This window comes from Panulirus ornatus, chromosome 35 (assembly GCF_036320965.1).
Source record: "Panulirus ornatus isolate Po-2019 chromosome 35, ASM3632096v1, whole genome shotgun sequence".
NCBI classification, from domain to species: Eukaryota; Metazoa; Arthropoda; class Malacostraca; order Decapoda; family Palinuridae; genus Panulirus; species Panulirus ornatus.
This window is the reverse complement of record NC_092258.1, coordinates 3,083,223-3,099,131: the sequence shown is the minus strand read 5'-3', so window position 1 is coordinate 3,099,131 and position 15,909 is coordinate 3,083,223. Positions and strand designations below refer to the sequence as shown.

Here is a 15,909-nt window from a genome sequence, read left to right as displayed (position 1 = left end):
CAAGTTACAGAAAACTAATGCGTTCTCATATTTTTTTTTTCTCTCTCTCTCTCCTCCTCCTCCTCATGTGTGTGTGTGTGTGTGTGTGTGTGTGTGTGTGTGTGTGTGTGGAACGACATGTCGCGAGTTCGGTTTGCAAGTCCAAAATATTAAATTTGTCCTCCGGATTAATGACATGAAGTTCAAAGGAAAGCGTTTGTGACATCTAATGCAAAGTGGACTTTTGAGGCGCGCGATGAATAATTCCTGTTTTTACGGAGCCCAAACGATTGGATTTCTGAGTAGAAATGAGTGTAGTCTGTGCGATGAAATGTCCCCATATGAGCTGCACAGTATATATACATATATATATATATATATATATATATATATATATATATATATATATATATATATATATATATAACATTCACACGAATGCCCCTCCCTGCGGCCCAACCTGCCTATATAATACTAGTCTAGGAGGACTGAGGGCTCACGGTAGGGCTTGGCCGGGCCTCCAAGGGGTAGCGGAGCTGCATAATGAAAGAATTAGAACATTAGGAAGATGAGGGAAGGAGGAGGAGCGGCGGGAGGGACGGGGGGGGGGGGACATCACGGAGACGGGAGGGCCATCCTCCACCTGTGAAAAAAGGGAAACCACGACGACCACCACCGCCACGACCACCACCTGGCTGCGTGCGTGTCGTGGTGTGGTCTTGGTGAGGGAGGACCCGCCAGCTACGACTGTAGTGGCTACCTACGACTGTCGCAGCGACGACTCCCAAGTTCCTCGCATTTTTTTTTTCTATACCGAGTTATGTTGATGATGTTCAAATATTGTCCAGACGACGACTTATTATCGTAATGTAAATACGAAAGTTTAATGCTGTCAGCCTTCTCTTGCTCCACACGTACACACACACACACACACACACACACACACACACACACACACACACACACATATATATATATATATATATATATATATATATATATATATATATATATATATATATATATATATATATATATTATTTATCTTCCTATCTAGCTGTCTATCCACCAATCTATCTCTGTGTATCAAAATCTGTATCAGTCGATCTCAACCTATCTGTCTGTCTTTCATCCTGTCTGTTTACATATATACCTGTGTATGGTTTTTCCCAGGCTTCCGCCTGTAAGTGGTACCATCACGGACGACAAAGTCATTCGCGACGAGGCTGAATCATCGTCAATGGACGAAAAGGAGTACAGTCTCGATGAGGACCATCCAGTTTCAAAGGTGTCCACCTTTCCCTGCCTCCGCGTGGAATGCCGTCTTGAGACTGGGGTTCCGTAATTAAGTAACTCTGGATGTGTTGTCCAACCTCCCTGTAAAGGTTGTTAAGGATCGTACACTAAAGTACAGGGTGGTTAGTGGGTTGTTTGGGCTTGTCAACTAACGGGGTCGTGATGGCCGTCCACGTCAAGCTGTTACATCCGCCAAATCTTTAACGCCTTTTTTAGGTGCTAAGAGTAATTCTGAGACCACATACACTCTCACTATCCCCGTAGCCCCATTGTACATCACTCAATGATTGTGGATATCGCTCCTGATAATCTCAGGTCGTTCGCAGTTGTTACTTTCTACGGCAGGAGTGAAGTAGGTCATTACGGGTCACTATCGGTACTTAAACAGCGTGATGGACGGGGTAGACGAGGCCGTTTTCAGTTCGTTAAATGATTACATCATACGTAACAAACTTCTCCATAAACTGTAGTCCGGGTCCCGTTCCACCTACCCAGCCGACACCTGTTTGATCTGCCATCACGGTCACATCAAACAGGAATGTGATCAGGGCAATTACACAGGTTTTGTTATGCTTAGCCTGTTGGTGGCCTTTGTTGCCGTAAACCATGCTGGACTGATAACTAAAAACTTGAACGCCCTCGGTATGAACAATGATTGTGTAGACTGGTTTGAGTCTTATTGGATTAGTCGCAAACAGATAGTTCATGTGAAGGGAACTGTATCATCGGAAAATTATTATATTGCGTGTGTTGTGCCATAAGGGTCATCACTGGGACCGCTTCTGTTTCATATGTATATGTTAATGGTATGTCCCTCGCCACCTGGTGATGGATATTGCTGTATCCAGATCTTTCGGCATTACTGTTATCTGGCAGAAATGTATCAGGAGACATCGCTGGACTGACTTTATCCCTAGGTTGGTCACGGCTCAGTTTGAGTGGCGTCCTCCAGTGTTTGTGTAATGGCTGTCTCCCTACTTTGTAATCATCTACAAAACTACACTGGCTAGAGGAAATCTTTGCTTTCTTGTGTGACTCCCAGGATGACATTTTATAATGGTGTTGTATCGAAGTCTTTTTCCTTCACTGCCAAATCGAATCCAATCATTGTGTTCTTAAATCATCACCTTGGACGAAGAACTGATGCAGCGACTTGCCACATGAACTCCTGCCCTACTCTGATTTATTAGGTAAACAAGGAAAGGGGACCACCAGTGATGGTCACGACCCTCATCCTTAAAGGTCAGGTAACAGCAGTTAGGGTCACTAGGCCCAGGTCATGTACAAGATAACCATAATGGGGTTACGTAGTTTCTTCATATTTTTTTTTCATTGTTATTGGCAGTTGTTTAGGATTAGGGGGTGCACCAACGAACGGTCATGTTCTGGAGTTGCAAGCGGTCATGTTGAGGAGTAGCGATTGGGTATGTTTTTTGTGGGGTTGCAAATGGTTATGTTATGAATGAGACAGGTTCGAGTTGCCTCAATGATGTCAGAGGAGGTGAAGAAAAAGACCTGTTTAGCTAACTTCCCGTCTGCGCCTTCTTCGGGTTACGGAAGAGGTAAATACATGAAGGAGAAACACTATCAGATTTTGTGTGTGTTCAGTGTCGCTGTCTTGGTCGTGTGTGTTGTGAAGTCAAACCAAAAAAAAAAAAACATAATCTTATTTGAAGACTCCAGAATTCTTTGTCCACCAGACCAGAGTCATTTCGACTCAGTATTCATCGCTAGTGATGTTCACGCGCTGACCCAAAGAAAAGTTCCGGGATCAAGCCGCGTCCGTGAATTGTTCTGGACCGTCGTAAGACAATATCCTGGCTAGGCTTGCGGCTGTTTGATATTGCAGCGATACTCACAAACCAGAAGACAACACGGTTGCAATGCAACACATAGATCCCCTGCATTACCTGAGTAGAAATATTACGCTGTGAATTTTTTTTTTTCTCTAAAAGGAGACATCTGTTTTCACTCAAGAGAGTTCAAGGTAAAAAAAAAAAAAAATGGTCATATCGTGTGTAAATACACTTAGTGTCAACAAGAAGTGTGTCGATGCTCCTAGCGTTAGTGTAAACACCAAGTGTTGGACCGGTTTACGAATTTCCTTCGTTACCATTGGCTTTCTCGAGAGAAAGACAAAGAGTGGTATACATGTGTTTCTTACTGTTATAGTGCGCAATTAGCCGCTGTAATGTACGAATGTCATGCATGGGGGAGGGACTTTACATTCGTGGGGTCCCGTCTCGTACCTTTGTATGTATTTAGACATACTTTTGCTCCTGCGTTGTGTACAAACACATGCATACTCAAGCTTGAGACAGGTAGTCATTTGTCGACCAGCCCCCGAGGGAAGGATGAACACCTGGGTTGGCTGTGGGACTGCAACCTCGCCTGTGTTGGGTCCCTGCGTGAATCATGGTCAGCAATCTTATACACAACGACACCTTTGGCCTCTGTGTGTGTGTGTGTGTGTGTGTGTGTGTGTGTGTGTGTGATCACTCATATTCTTGTATCTAATTAGAAAACTAAAATTCCATTCTTTTTTTTTTTTGCATAATAAGCAACAGCATATCGTAAAGCTGCGTTACGAAGCATCCGTTGCTCTAGTCCACGAAGATACAAGTCTTCGAATTGATAGGAATTTGATTCACCGCCGTAACGAGGTGTTTAAATCTGAATAAACCATGAGATAAATATGAAAAAAAAAAAAAGAAAACCCAAGTCGTAAACCTCATCTTCTTCGGTATGTTGGTAAGTCGATGAAGACCCGCAGAGTGAGAAGTGGAGTGGCACTTGAGGGTTGTGAATCAGTAAGGAGGAGACTTGAAGCCACTGCACCTGGATGTTCTGATCAAAAGGAATGTTTGATGGTCGCGTGGGCGGGTGGGTGGATGAGCAGGTGCAGGGTGGGACCTCCTCAAGACCTGCCCCACCCACCCCGTGTGTGTGTGTGTGTGTGTGTGTGTGTGTGTGTGTGTCTTCCTCGCAACAGAAGCCACTTGGAACCGACCATCGCCTTTCCCACCTCGAAGAAATCCCAGTGATAATTAAAGAGATTCTGAGCTTTGCAATATCTATCTATATATCCATGCAAAGAAAAAGATGTTTTAACTTTATATATATATATATATATATATATATATATATATATATATATATATATATATATATATATATAAGCTGTTGCCGCAAAGGTAATAGAAATAATCCCTTAATCCCACATAATATTAAATGTGTTTTGAATATTGTTTTAGATAGGGAATCTCCCCCCCAAAAAAAATGTTTGCGTGGAATTATCTGCTCTGCCTTTACCCTCGTGATTTCAGGGGGTTCGGTTGGGGGGGTGGGTGTTGTGCTCTTCCAGAGAGCTTCAGGACTGAATAAAACCGGTTGAAAATAATTGTGATATATACTGTTTGATAAAACTTCTCCGGCGTGCACGCGCAGCGAGGAGGGTGGTGGTGTGTTGGTAGGTGGGTGGGTGGGTGGGTGAGTGGGTGCAGGGTGGGTTTTGTAGCAAGCCTTAGATTTATTCTTTGGATATTGTTGTCATCCGGAGCGAACCACAGTTGAGGCAAAATGATATAGAATAATAACACAGGAAGTAAAAGGAGAGAGAGAGAGAGGAGAGAGAGAGAGAGAGAGAGAGAGAGAGAGAGAGAGAGAGAGAGAGAGAGAGAAGGGGGGGGAGAAAAAAAAAAAGTTTGCGCAGCCAAAAGTTAGGGTTTGTGGGAGGAATTTTGTCGAGGGTGTAGAGAAGGATTGGTGGCTTACACTACCAGCAGCCCGCTCAGCTGACTTGCCCGCCTCAGTCTTGTTCTTTTGTTGGAGTGTGTGTGTGTGGGGGAAAGCTGGATACGGCAACTTTTGTTGGGGCGACGGGGGAAAAGCTGGATACTGCAACTTTTGTTGGGTTAGAGGAGAGAGAGAGAGAGAGAGAGTGCGTGTGTGTGGGAGAGAGAGAGAGAGAGAGAGAGAGAGAGAGAGAGAGAGAGAGAGAGAGAGAGAGAGAGGGGGAAAGTAAAGCATCTTCCTGCTGCTGCTGCTGCTGTTAGGAAAACGGGGATTGGTCTGCTGTTGTGTATAGCATTTTGTCTCTTTTTTTTTTTCTTTTTTTTTGCGGAGGAGAAGGACCTGGTTGTGTGCTGTTCATGCCGATGCTGTTGTTGTTGTTGTTGTTCTCTCTCTCTCTCTCTCTCTCTCTCTCTCTCTCTCTCTCTCTCTCTCTCTCTCTCTCTCTCTCTCTCTCTCTGGTGGAAGTGTTGCTTGCTGTACTGCCACAAGTTTTTGTAGAGTGGAGTGAGGGAGTTCTTGTTCCTGTAACTTTTGTTGGAGAGACGGGGGGGTAGGAAGAGAGGGAGGGGTGGTAAGAGAGAGAGACAAAAAAAAGCATGATGGCGTAGCTTTTATTTGGTGCGAAAAGGGTGGAAAACCTTACTGTTGTTAACTTTTGTTGAAGAGATGGGAAAGGCACCGTTGGTCCTCTTCTCTGGGATTGGTAAAATGGTCCTTTTATACAGCAAAGGGGTAAAGCTATACTGCTTTATATATATATATATATATATATATATATATATATATATATATATATATATATATATGCGTATGGGGATAAATGGAAATCTGTGTTGGTGTAAATTTTGTTTGAAATAAGAGGTAGACTATTCTCCTGTGGCGGCTTTTGTTAAGGAGAGGAAGGGAGGGGGGTGGCGGGGGGGGTCGGAGAAAGGAGTGCATGCATCTGTAACTTTTGGTAGAGAGAAAGAGCACAGGTTGAGTTATGAGAGAGAGAGAGAGAGAGAGAGAGAGAGAGAGAGAGAGAGAGAGAGAGAGAGAGAGAGAGAGAGAGTTTTGCAACATTAGGATTCTGTTAGAGACAGGCTGGCGGCGAACGGCTAAGGCAGGGGCTATTCTGAAGCGGATTTTGTTAACAAAAGTCATGATGCTGTTTCTTTTCTTTTCTTTTTTTTAGTGAGGGAGGGATATGACTAGTGTTGGGGGAGGATTTTGTTAGTGTGTGTGTGTGTGTGTGTGTGTGTGTGTGTGTGTGTGTGTGTGTGTGTGAGTTGGTGGTGGGGGATGGGTTGGGGGGTAAGAGGGGAAGGTGAAGCTGCCCTCGCCTAACTTTTGTTAGGGACTGGGGAGTGACCTGCTGCCTCAACCTCTCCCCATGGGAGAGGAGGAGGAGTCGTACCACTTTGGTTGCTCATTACGAGAGTGAGTGAGTGAGTGAGTGTGGGTACCCTACAGTCCTGCTAAGTACTGCCAAGGGGCGGGGCTGATGCGTAGAGTTACCAGGGACGCGCCAGTGCGCACCCACGAACAGATTTTTCCTCCTTGAGAGGATTTTTGGTCCATGCAGTTGTCCCTCACCCCACACAGTATGTTGACCTGCGTAGATTGTCATGTGTCTTCCTCCTAAGCTGTAAAGTTCTGCTTCTTTCAGCCTCTCGTCATGACTCACACGTTCCTGTATCCTCGATGTTGCACGTGGAGCGTTTCCGAAGCCACTCTGACTTGTCCATATTCATTTGTTTTGGTTGGCGGCCACGCGACACAGGCGTATTCAATTTTGTTCCCTACCTCTACACATTGAACATATTCAACAGTAGCTGTCTCTGCCTTCCGTTGTGAGAAGTTCTGATCCTCCCATCATTACGGGGTTCGATACTCCTTGTCTTCACACTATGTTCTTCGAACTGGAATTCCTCGTGTATGGTGACACATGGAGGTCTTACCCGTCTGCTTCACTTTCTGTCACTGTTTCTTTCAGGGTCTGTAGACGGCAGCTGCAAGAGGCCCTGGAAAAGTAGTCTTGGAGTATATATATATATATATATATATATATATATATATATATATATATATATATATATATATATATATATATGCGTACCCAGTTAGTTACCCTCTCTTGCTAAATAATTTTTACCCGGGTTATCGTTGCTCTATATTTTGTTTCATTTTATTTCGGTTCTTGTTTCTTGTTAATCCTCGTCTTTCATATTTTCTGTTATTTTGATTCAGTCATGTATTTTCCCCAGACATTCCCTCCCCATTTTTTTTTTTTAACTCTTTCGTGATCACTCGGGTTGTCTTCTGTTTGCCATTTTCTATAAACTGTTACTGGGCGGCGTTGTGGTAGCAGTTGAGGAGGAATTGTTCACTTCAACGGGTGGTGGTAAACTCTTGGAAAGGGCGGTACGACTCTTTGGGTATGATATTCATCGACCTTGGACCTGGCTTTTAGGGGTCAAAAGGTCAAAGAAAAGGGCTCATCATAGCCAAGATTAGATTAGTTTGTACCCCTCTTGCTCAAGGGTCGTACCGTCGTGCTCAAGGATCGTACCGTCGTGCTCAAGGATCGTACCGTCGTGCTCAAGAGTCGTACTGTCGTGCTCAAGGATCATACCGTCGTGCTCAAGGATCGTACCGTCGTGCTTAAGAATCGTACCGTCGTGCTCAAGGATCGTACCATCGTGCTCATGAATGGTACCGTCTTGCTCAAGGATCGTACCGTCGTGCTCAAAGGTGGTACCTTAGTGCTAAAGAATCATGTATTGGCATTGCTCAAACTTCGCGCCTTTTCTTTTTTTTGTGTGTGCCCAAGGAGTTAAGAACTCGCACCTCATCACACACAGACCTGTCAACGTTCCCAAGTAGTTTCTGGGTCGTTGTCGAAGTAATCACAAAGTAATCGATTGCATTTCGAACGTAATCATAGTCGTAATCAACTACATGGTGAAGATGATCAGAAAGTAATCCGTTTTATAGTGAGAATAATCAGAGTAATCCGTCACATTGTGAAAGTAATTGTAAAATAACAAATTGCGATATGAAAGGAATCAAAGTAATCGATTACATTGTGAAGATGATAAAGTATTTCATTACCCAGCCAAAGTCATCATAAAACCATCATTCGCATCGCCAAATTTATCTATTGTATTATGGAAATAATCTGTTGCTTTGTGAAAGTAATCAGAAAATAATCTTCTGTAAAAGTAATTATAATCGTAAGTAAATCATTCTGTTAGACTCGTAATTTTAGTAGTCGTTTTTCTTTCATCTCAAAAAAATTAAAAGAAGAAAGAAATCAGATGGAAAAAAATATGACGTCTCGTCACTCCGCCGATATATGATAATATTTTCATTCATTTGTTAGATTTCGGGCCACCTAACACAGCGATCTAACACCTTAACACATCCCATAACACCACAATGATGAATTAACACAAACATGAATAGAATTGTGGCCTCCTTTTGTCTTTACTTGACTCTGTTTTTCTCTTTTGGGTTGTAACACATCAACTCATGAGTTAACACACGGGCAGTTTTGTGTTGCGTCGGCAGTGTTGCGCTAGTCATGGTGAGTGGCACTGTGTTAGACGAATCTAACACTCCCTACACAGCATACAATATAAGCAGAATACAATATACTGTATGCTGCATACACCTAACACTTGGGGACCCTCCCTCAATACTTCTTCAAGACTTTCGCCGCTTGATAAAGGATTAGAGAAATACGTGAACTTAGCTAAGTAGGATTTTAAGTTGCAGGTTACTTAGCGTTATGTCTATCTAACACGACTCATTAATATATATATATATATATATATATATATATATATATATATATATATATATTATATTATTTTTCTTTAGGTACTTTTTTTATTTTTGATTAATTTTGCGACATAGAAGGAAGGGCTTTGATTTGACTCGACTGTGACGTAGCTGACGAGAGAGACTCGTTTGACCGACTCCATAAACACCCCCATGTTAAAAATTAACCCCGCCAATATGACCCTTAATCCCCTTTTCTCATTGGCTTGTTTTTTTGCTTCCCGGTCCCTTACAGGCCTTTCAAATGTTTCCTTCTATTTGGGGCCAGGTTAGTACCGCTGGTGTGTTATAGGTTTGGTTATGGTACTGCTGGTACCTCACGGTACCGCTGACGAGGTGGTACCTCCTCCTTCAAGAGGAGGTACCACAAGCAGCTGATATACATATATATATATTTTTTATTTCTTAATATGTAGGTTCAGTGACATACATCATGACATGTTGTCATGAGCCAGCCGGGTACAGGTGTCATGGCGTGGTATGAGAGCAAGAATAATACATAATACCGCCTCCAGTGTCGGGTTGTGCCATACTGCCTCTCACCCGTGCCACGACACCTCTGCCACGGCCGACCAGTGTTATAAGAGTGCCAGATGTAGGGGTGAGATAGGGCAATACCACGAGTGTCACGTATTTCCTCGAATGAGACGATGTAGTCGAGAATTCTATAGTCATTAATGACAAATTGATCTTTATGTAGTACATAGATGTATGCCCATGTCTCACTCTTACGTCTCTTATGACATAGTTTATATTATTATTATCATTATTATTATTATTATTATTATTATTATTATTATCATTATTATTATTATTATCATTATTACTGCTGTTATCATTGTTGTTGTTGTTCTTCAATGTTTCATTATTAAGCATGTACTTCGATGTTTATATTTGACCCATATTTTTCCTGATGCCTTATGCTCACCATTCTCCTGAGGTCGGTAGAGATCCATACACACCTTCAGTAATCCAGTAAACATCTTTCTGAGTAATGTGTATATTCTATAGACACTGGCAAAGAGTTCCATTTAACGAGACATGATCAGGGCAATCATTCCCACTGGCTTAAAGCCCTTCATTACCAGATGTCTTTCTGTGGAATTAAAGATTGTTTATCATAATTAACATTAGGTTTATATGTCAATTATGTCAATTTTGATGAGAGGGAAGCATATATACGTATACTAATGTGCATAGGTGATTTAGAGACTGTGTATTATTCTTATTCTTTGCATGTTTTTGCATTCGTAATTTGTGCATGTTATTTGTCACTTTATTATGTGACGTAGTGGTAAGGTGTATGGTGACGGCGTAGTCATGTGCGTTGTGACGCAGTAACGCCATGTTGGCGTGGTCACGTGTACCGTGGCGTAGTGAAGCCATGTGATGAGGTAGGGATGTACGTGGTTACGCCAGGATGACGTCGTCACGTGTACCGTGACGTAATAACGCCCTGGTGGCGTCGTGACGTCACGGTGACGTAGTGATGTGATGTTAGCGACGTCACGGTGACGTCAGGCCCCACTCCTTGCATGCCTTACCGTAATAGTGTCTTAATGTCGTATAATTGGTAATTTATGTGGAAATAAACTTATTCCTTCATGCTCATTATACAATTTCTCCCCGCAGGTAGAGTGAATAATATATCTTTATCTTTTTTTTTTTCATTTCTGCTTAAATTATTTCATGGTCCGGCCATAGATGGACATAGGGAGTCGTTGACACAGAAGGCGACAGATATTTTGAATCGCCTCAAACTGTGGAAAAAAAAACCTGCACTCCTCCGTTCCCCCCTTCCCATTCATATACGTAAAGTCATTCGTAGATTTCGTAGGAGAGTAAGGGGAAAGGGGTGGAATTCCACCTTCTCCCCTCACCCTCTCTCCCCCCTGCCCTTTCTTCTTTCTTTCCTCCTCCTCCTCCTCCTCCTCCTCCTCCTCCTCCTCCTCCTCCTCCTCCCATCTCCCCATCTCCCTATCCTCTTCCCGATATCGTACATCACGGGTCAGTATCGTGCATCTGGCAGCGGCCTCCCGCCCGCCCGCCCGCGCGGAGAAACTCAGGGATTCCAATGAAGGTTTTATGAGCTGCTGCGTCGTCCTCAGCCCGGACAGCCAGCCTGGCCTGGCCTAGCCTGGCCCGTTGTGCTTTCGTACGCCCGTCCTGACCTGACCTAACCCGACCTGACCTTCCCAAACTCACGTTTTTCTCCCAGAATTTGTCATTCTTCGGGTTAATATAGGAAGGAAATAGATTGTATCGTGGTCTTTGTTTATTGTCTGTTTGTTTGTTGTTTGTTTGTAGACCTTATTTTCTTCCCGGGGGTGAATAATTAACTCCTGTACTCTGATAATCTCTTTAAGAGGAAGGTAACGTTTTCTTTTCCTTTCGCCCTGTTTAGGGGGGAGGGGGGGGAGTGTAGAGAGGTGTGCAGTGTATGTAGGCTTTGTGTGTTTTAAGGTTTGTGTATTTAAGGGTGGAGGGGTGATGATGGGGTGGGCTTGTGGTTGTAATGTTCCTCCTCTTTTATTGGTGCAGTTTTATTTGTAATCATGTTTGCATTTACATGTGTATTTTCAGATGATGATTAAGTTGTGGATTAAGCTTCTATTGTATATATTGCGTATATTATTATCATTATTATCATTATTATTATTATTATTATTGTTATTATTATTATTATTATTATTATTATTATTATTATTATTATTATTATTATCATTACTATTATTGTATACCTATAAAAAGCATTTTTCTCGTAATGTACAAAATAGAGGTATTCATATGTAGACACATGTACAAAAACGGTCACACGTATAAACGCACGTACAAGCACACACAAACATTTACTGAAGCAGACACAAGCGTAAACACACACACGTAAACAAACACGTAGCCACACATTCACAACCACTAGCACACACGCACACAAGCACTCATAAACAAGAACACACACACACACACACACACACACACACACACACACACACACACACACATACAGAACATATATGCATGATGAGGCAAGCAGGATGCAGCAAGCAACATACACGTCTGTGTTGGTGGTGGTGATGGTGGAGTTGGTGGTGTGATGGAGGAGGTTAGAGAGAGAGAGAGAGAGAGAGAGAGAGAGAGAGAGAGAGAGAGAGAGAGAGAGAGAGAGATACAGCCACCGTCAGTCGAGATAGACAGAGACAGAAGGCGGAAGAAAAGGAGGTGAAATTGGAAAAAAGGTAAAGCATTGAATAGGTGTCTGGGCTGTCTCTCCGGGAGGTGGCAGCCTCAGTTATCAGGTGAGGTGAGGCATCACCACCACTCCCCACACACAGATGGTGTGGAGGGGAGGGAGGAGCAACCCACCTGCCACTTGGGTGCACAGGAGGCGGAAGGCAGGCTGGCTAGCTAGCTAGCTGCTGCTGCAGGTGAGGTAGGGAGGTAGTGTTGTGGTGGGGGAGGAGGAGGTGGAGAGGAGAGGGAGGGAGGAAGGAGAGAGAGAGAGAGAGGGAGAGAGGCAGGCAGGGGAGAGGGGAGAAGAGGAATCCCCTCGGGCTGGACACACTGCACCACTGGCAACAGTGGCCGATGGCCCGGGAGGCTGGTTGCAGAGCTTGCTCCCTCCTCCCGCTCATATGGCTATACTGCAAGTCTCCACAAAGTTGGTTTTCCTCGTATGATTTTACAACAAAAATCTAATTCATTTTTCGCCACTTCCTTTACGATATATATATATATATATATATATATATATATATATATATATATATATATATATATATATATATATATATATATATATAAACCATATGTTTTACTGGTAAATAGTTTAATTAAGTGTGATAAACCAGTGTCACACTTTTCCACCACAGTTCCTTCCCCTTATCTGATGTCCAGACCTCTCCCTCCCTCACGGTTATCAGAGTGCTCGGTGGGCGGTGTTGTGAGTGCATCTGGGGAGAAGTCTGTGCGAGGGGGGGGGGGGGGGTCACCACCTGATACCACCCCGTCCTCTGCTGACCTGGGGTGACGAGATGATACAAGGCTAACTGCTTAACCCGTTGTTGAAACTCATGGGGTTCTGGTTTTCGCGAGATGGCCCATATATATATTTTTCCGTTTTTTTTTTTTATACATACGATGGTGTAAAGTAATGAAAAGGCTAGTGTGTGTGTGTGTGTGTGTGTGTGTGTGTGTGTGTGTGTGTGTGTGTGTGTGTGTGTGTGTGGAGTTCCGACGAGGTCATGTCGTGTTCCAAACCAGACTGTTGGGATCATTTAAGACACAGAGCATTAAGGGCCTTTGACCTTATCCAGTAAGGTCATGTCATGTTCAGACGAGATCGTTGGTGCTTGTAAGGAGGTACAGAGCACAAGGGCTTTTGACCTTATCCAGTAAGGTCATGTCTTGTTCCAGCCAAACTGTTGGTTCTGGTTAGACACCTAACACTAGGGCTGTTAACCTTATCCAGTGTGGTCATGTTTCTTGTTCCGAGCGAAACTGTTGGTTCTAACAATTCGTTTTCTTTCATGACTTATTTCTTGGTTTCTCTTTTTCGTCCATGTTTATTGTTTTCCCTTCCAGTTCGTCCCCCTCTTCACCCTTCTCCCCCGTAGATACTATTTCTCTTGTTTATTTTTACTTTCCCCCTTTTTTTCCCCTCTGTTGTTTTCCCCTCCCTCTCGTAGCTACAATGTCTTTCCTTCCTTCTCTCGTTAGTTTATTTTCTTGCATGCGCACTCCCCCCCACCCCCCGTTTTCTTTATCTCATAAAGAAGTGGACTCCACCTTTTCTTCCATAACCCTCCTCTTTCGTTGCTTCGTGTGTCGCTTGTTTTCTTCTTCATAATTTCCTTTTGCTTTTCTTTTTTAAAAAGCCTCATCGTCTGCTCTCCCCCGGCTACCTTGAGGCTCTCAGTTCTCCGAGGGTCTTTCCCCCATCCTCCCCCAGCCTTCCCCAGGTCCTGTCTAAGCCTCCCCAATCCCTATCTAAAGCCCTCCCCAAGGTTCCCCTCCCTCCAACCTCCCCAGCCCTCCTTCTTCATCCCTTCCTACGGGCCTTCTCCTCTTCTTCCCCCCTCCCTCCCTCCCTCCCCCTGCCTCACCCCCACACATCTACCCCCTCTCCCCCCCCTCAGATCTTCGCCCCAAACCTTCCCCAACCGACTTAGTCTCTCTCTCTCTCTCTCTCTCTCTCTCTCTCTCTCTCTCTCTCTCTCTCTCTCTCTCTCTCTCTCTCTCTCTCTCTCGAGCTGGCACAGCTATGCAAATACGGCGACGCCTGGCCCAGTTTTCTCTAATGGCAGGCGACCTAAGCCCCTAAATCGTGAGAGGGGGGGGGGGGGGGAAGGAGAAGGAGAAGAAGGAGGAGGAGGAGGAGGAGGTGGTGGCGAGGAGTGCTAAGGAACGGGGGAAAAAGAAGAGGAAGAGGAGCGTGTGTGCACCTAAAGGAGGAGAAGAGGAATGGTAGGAAAATGTGGGGGAAATTAAAAAAAAAAAAAAAATGGTGTTTCGAATGCGACTCTGGTGGTGAGGGAGGGAAATAAAAATTACACAGATCCCTCCAGTAGCTTCGCAAAATGTGTTTACAGCAATATTTCCCACAGTAAGATATCGCAAAATCTTAAGCCTTCTTCTTTAGGAGGTGTCCCATCTCCAGATCTCGGTGCCCAACGATTATCATTTTATTTCATTTATTTTGTTTACGATGGAATAACTCTCTCAGAAAATCCTCCGTGGAGTCTTGAGCCTCCCGTCTTTTAAAGGAACATCGCATATTTGTTCTCTGTGGTGCAGGGGGTTGTGGTGCGATTTTTTTGCGATATGTGGGACGATATTTCAGAAGCGATTATATCTTGTCCTCAAGAGCTGAGGGAGACGAGGAGGTGGAGAGCGAGCTGAGAGGGGTCCCGAGTGCTGCTGACGCAGTAACACTCCGGCTGAGGAGGTCCAAGAGCTGAGAAGACCCTCTGAACGCGACAGGTCGCTGAGGACAAGAGTGGCTCAGCTGCTGAGGACTGACTGACTGACTGACTGACTGACTGACTGACTTCGCCTCAGCTGAGGAGATCCAGAAACTGGAGACGAGGCTTGAGCACCAAAGTCCAGATGAGACAGTCGAGGAGGTCCGACGTTCTGAGATAATCGATAACAAATCCTGTGATCCAAAACGGTCGAAATTATGAACAAATAATTCTCATTATTTTTTCCCCCTCACCCAAAGGAAGGGACTTTTCGAACCCTCATTATTACATGGACCATCTGAGAAAATGTCGCTCACTGATATAGACCCCCCCAAAAAAGAGGGGAAAAATGATGGTAAGGTTGTGTGGGTGTGTGGGTGTGTGTGTGTAATAGCCTTCGTCTGTCTTTTACACCCCAGTCTCTGTCTTTCTTCCTGGCCTCCGATCGAGTAGAAATTCTAACTAGTGGGACTGGATCTCTCTCTCTCTCTCTCTCTCTCTCTCTCTCTCTCTCTCTCTCTCTCTCTCTCTCTCTCTCTCTCTCTCTGGTGTCCCTCCCTTCCACTCTTGGGAATCCATGTTATAAGCGTCCATCTGAGATTTCGTTTTCCCTGTGGACGATGGGAGTTTGTCTGTCTGCGGGCGATGGGTTTCCTTTTGCCTGTGGATAGTGAGAATTTTCCTGTCTGTGGACGATGACCGTTCTGTCTGTGGACGGTGGCAGCTGTTCTGTCGGTGGACGATGGCAGTTTTATCCTGTCTGCGGCCCTTGGGACCTTTGGAGTTCTTCCGTCTGTGGACAGTGTCGCTCCGTCTCGCCCACAAGGGTCTGTGAACATTGAGAAATCCCCCGTCCACTTAGATCTTATTTATTTCTGTTGTGCTCAGACGGATTTTCTCTCTCTCTCATTTCCGTCATGTCGTAATGTTTACTCTGCTTGTAACTGCTGTTTATCTCATGACACAGAACTGGAGGACGAGAAGATAGCATCACCCATACCCCCGTGCCTTGCTTCATTGATTGGTTCTGTCCTTGTGAATTGAGTCTTTG

The 15,909-nt window shown here is 44.2% G+C and overlaps 1 protein-coding gene across 4 annotated transcripts in view; it reads left to right on the top strand.

Annotated features, from left to right (window-relative positions):
• The window catches only part of dati (zinc finger protein datilografo), an 804,480-nt gene that overhangs the window by 662,840 nt on the left and 125,731 nt on the right, over positions 1–15,909 (top strand). For 3 of the 4 annotated variants that reach the window (XM_071682893.1, XM_071682891.1, XM_071682894.1), the window contains exon 5: positions 9,134–9,166. The exons of the other annotated variant lie outside the window; for it this stretch is intronic. In XM_071682893.1, coding sequence (XP_071538994.1) covers positions 9,134–9,166 — 33 coding nt within the window. The remainder of the gene's footprint in view (positions 1–9,133; positions 9,167–15,909) is intronic. 4 annotated transcript variants of the gene reach the window in all.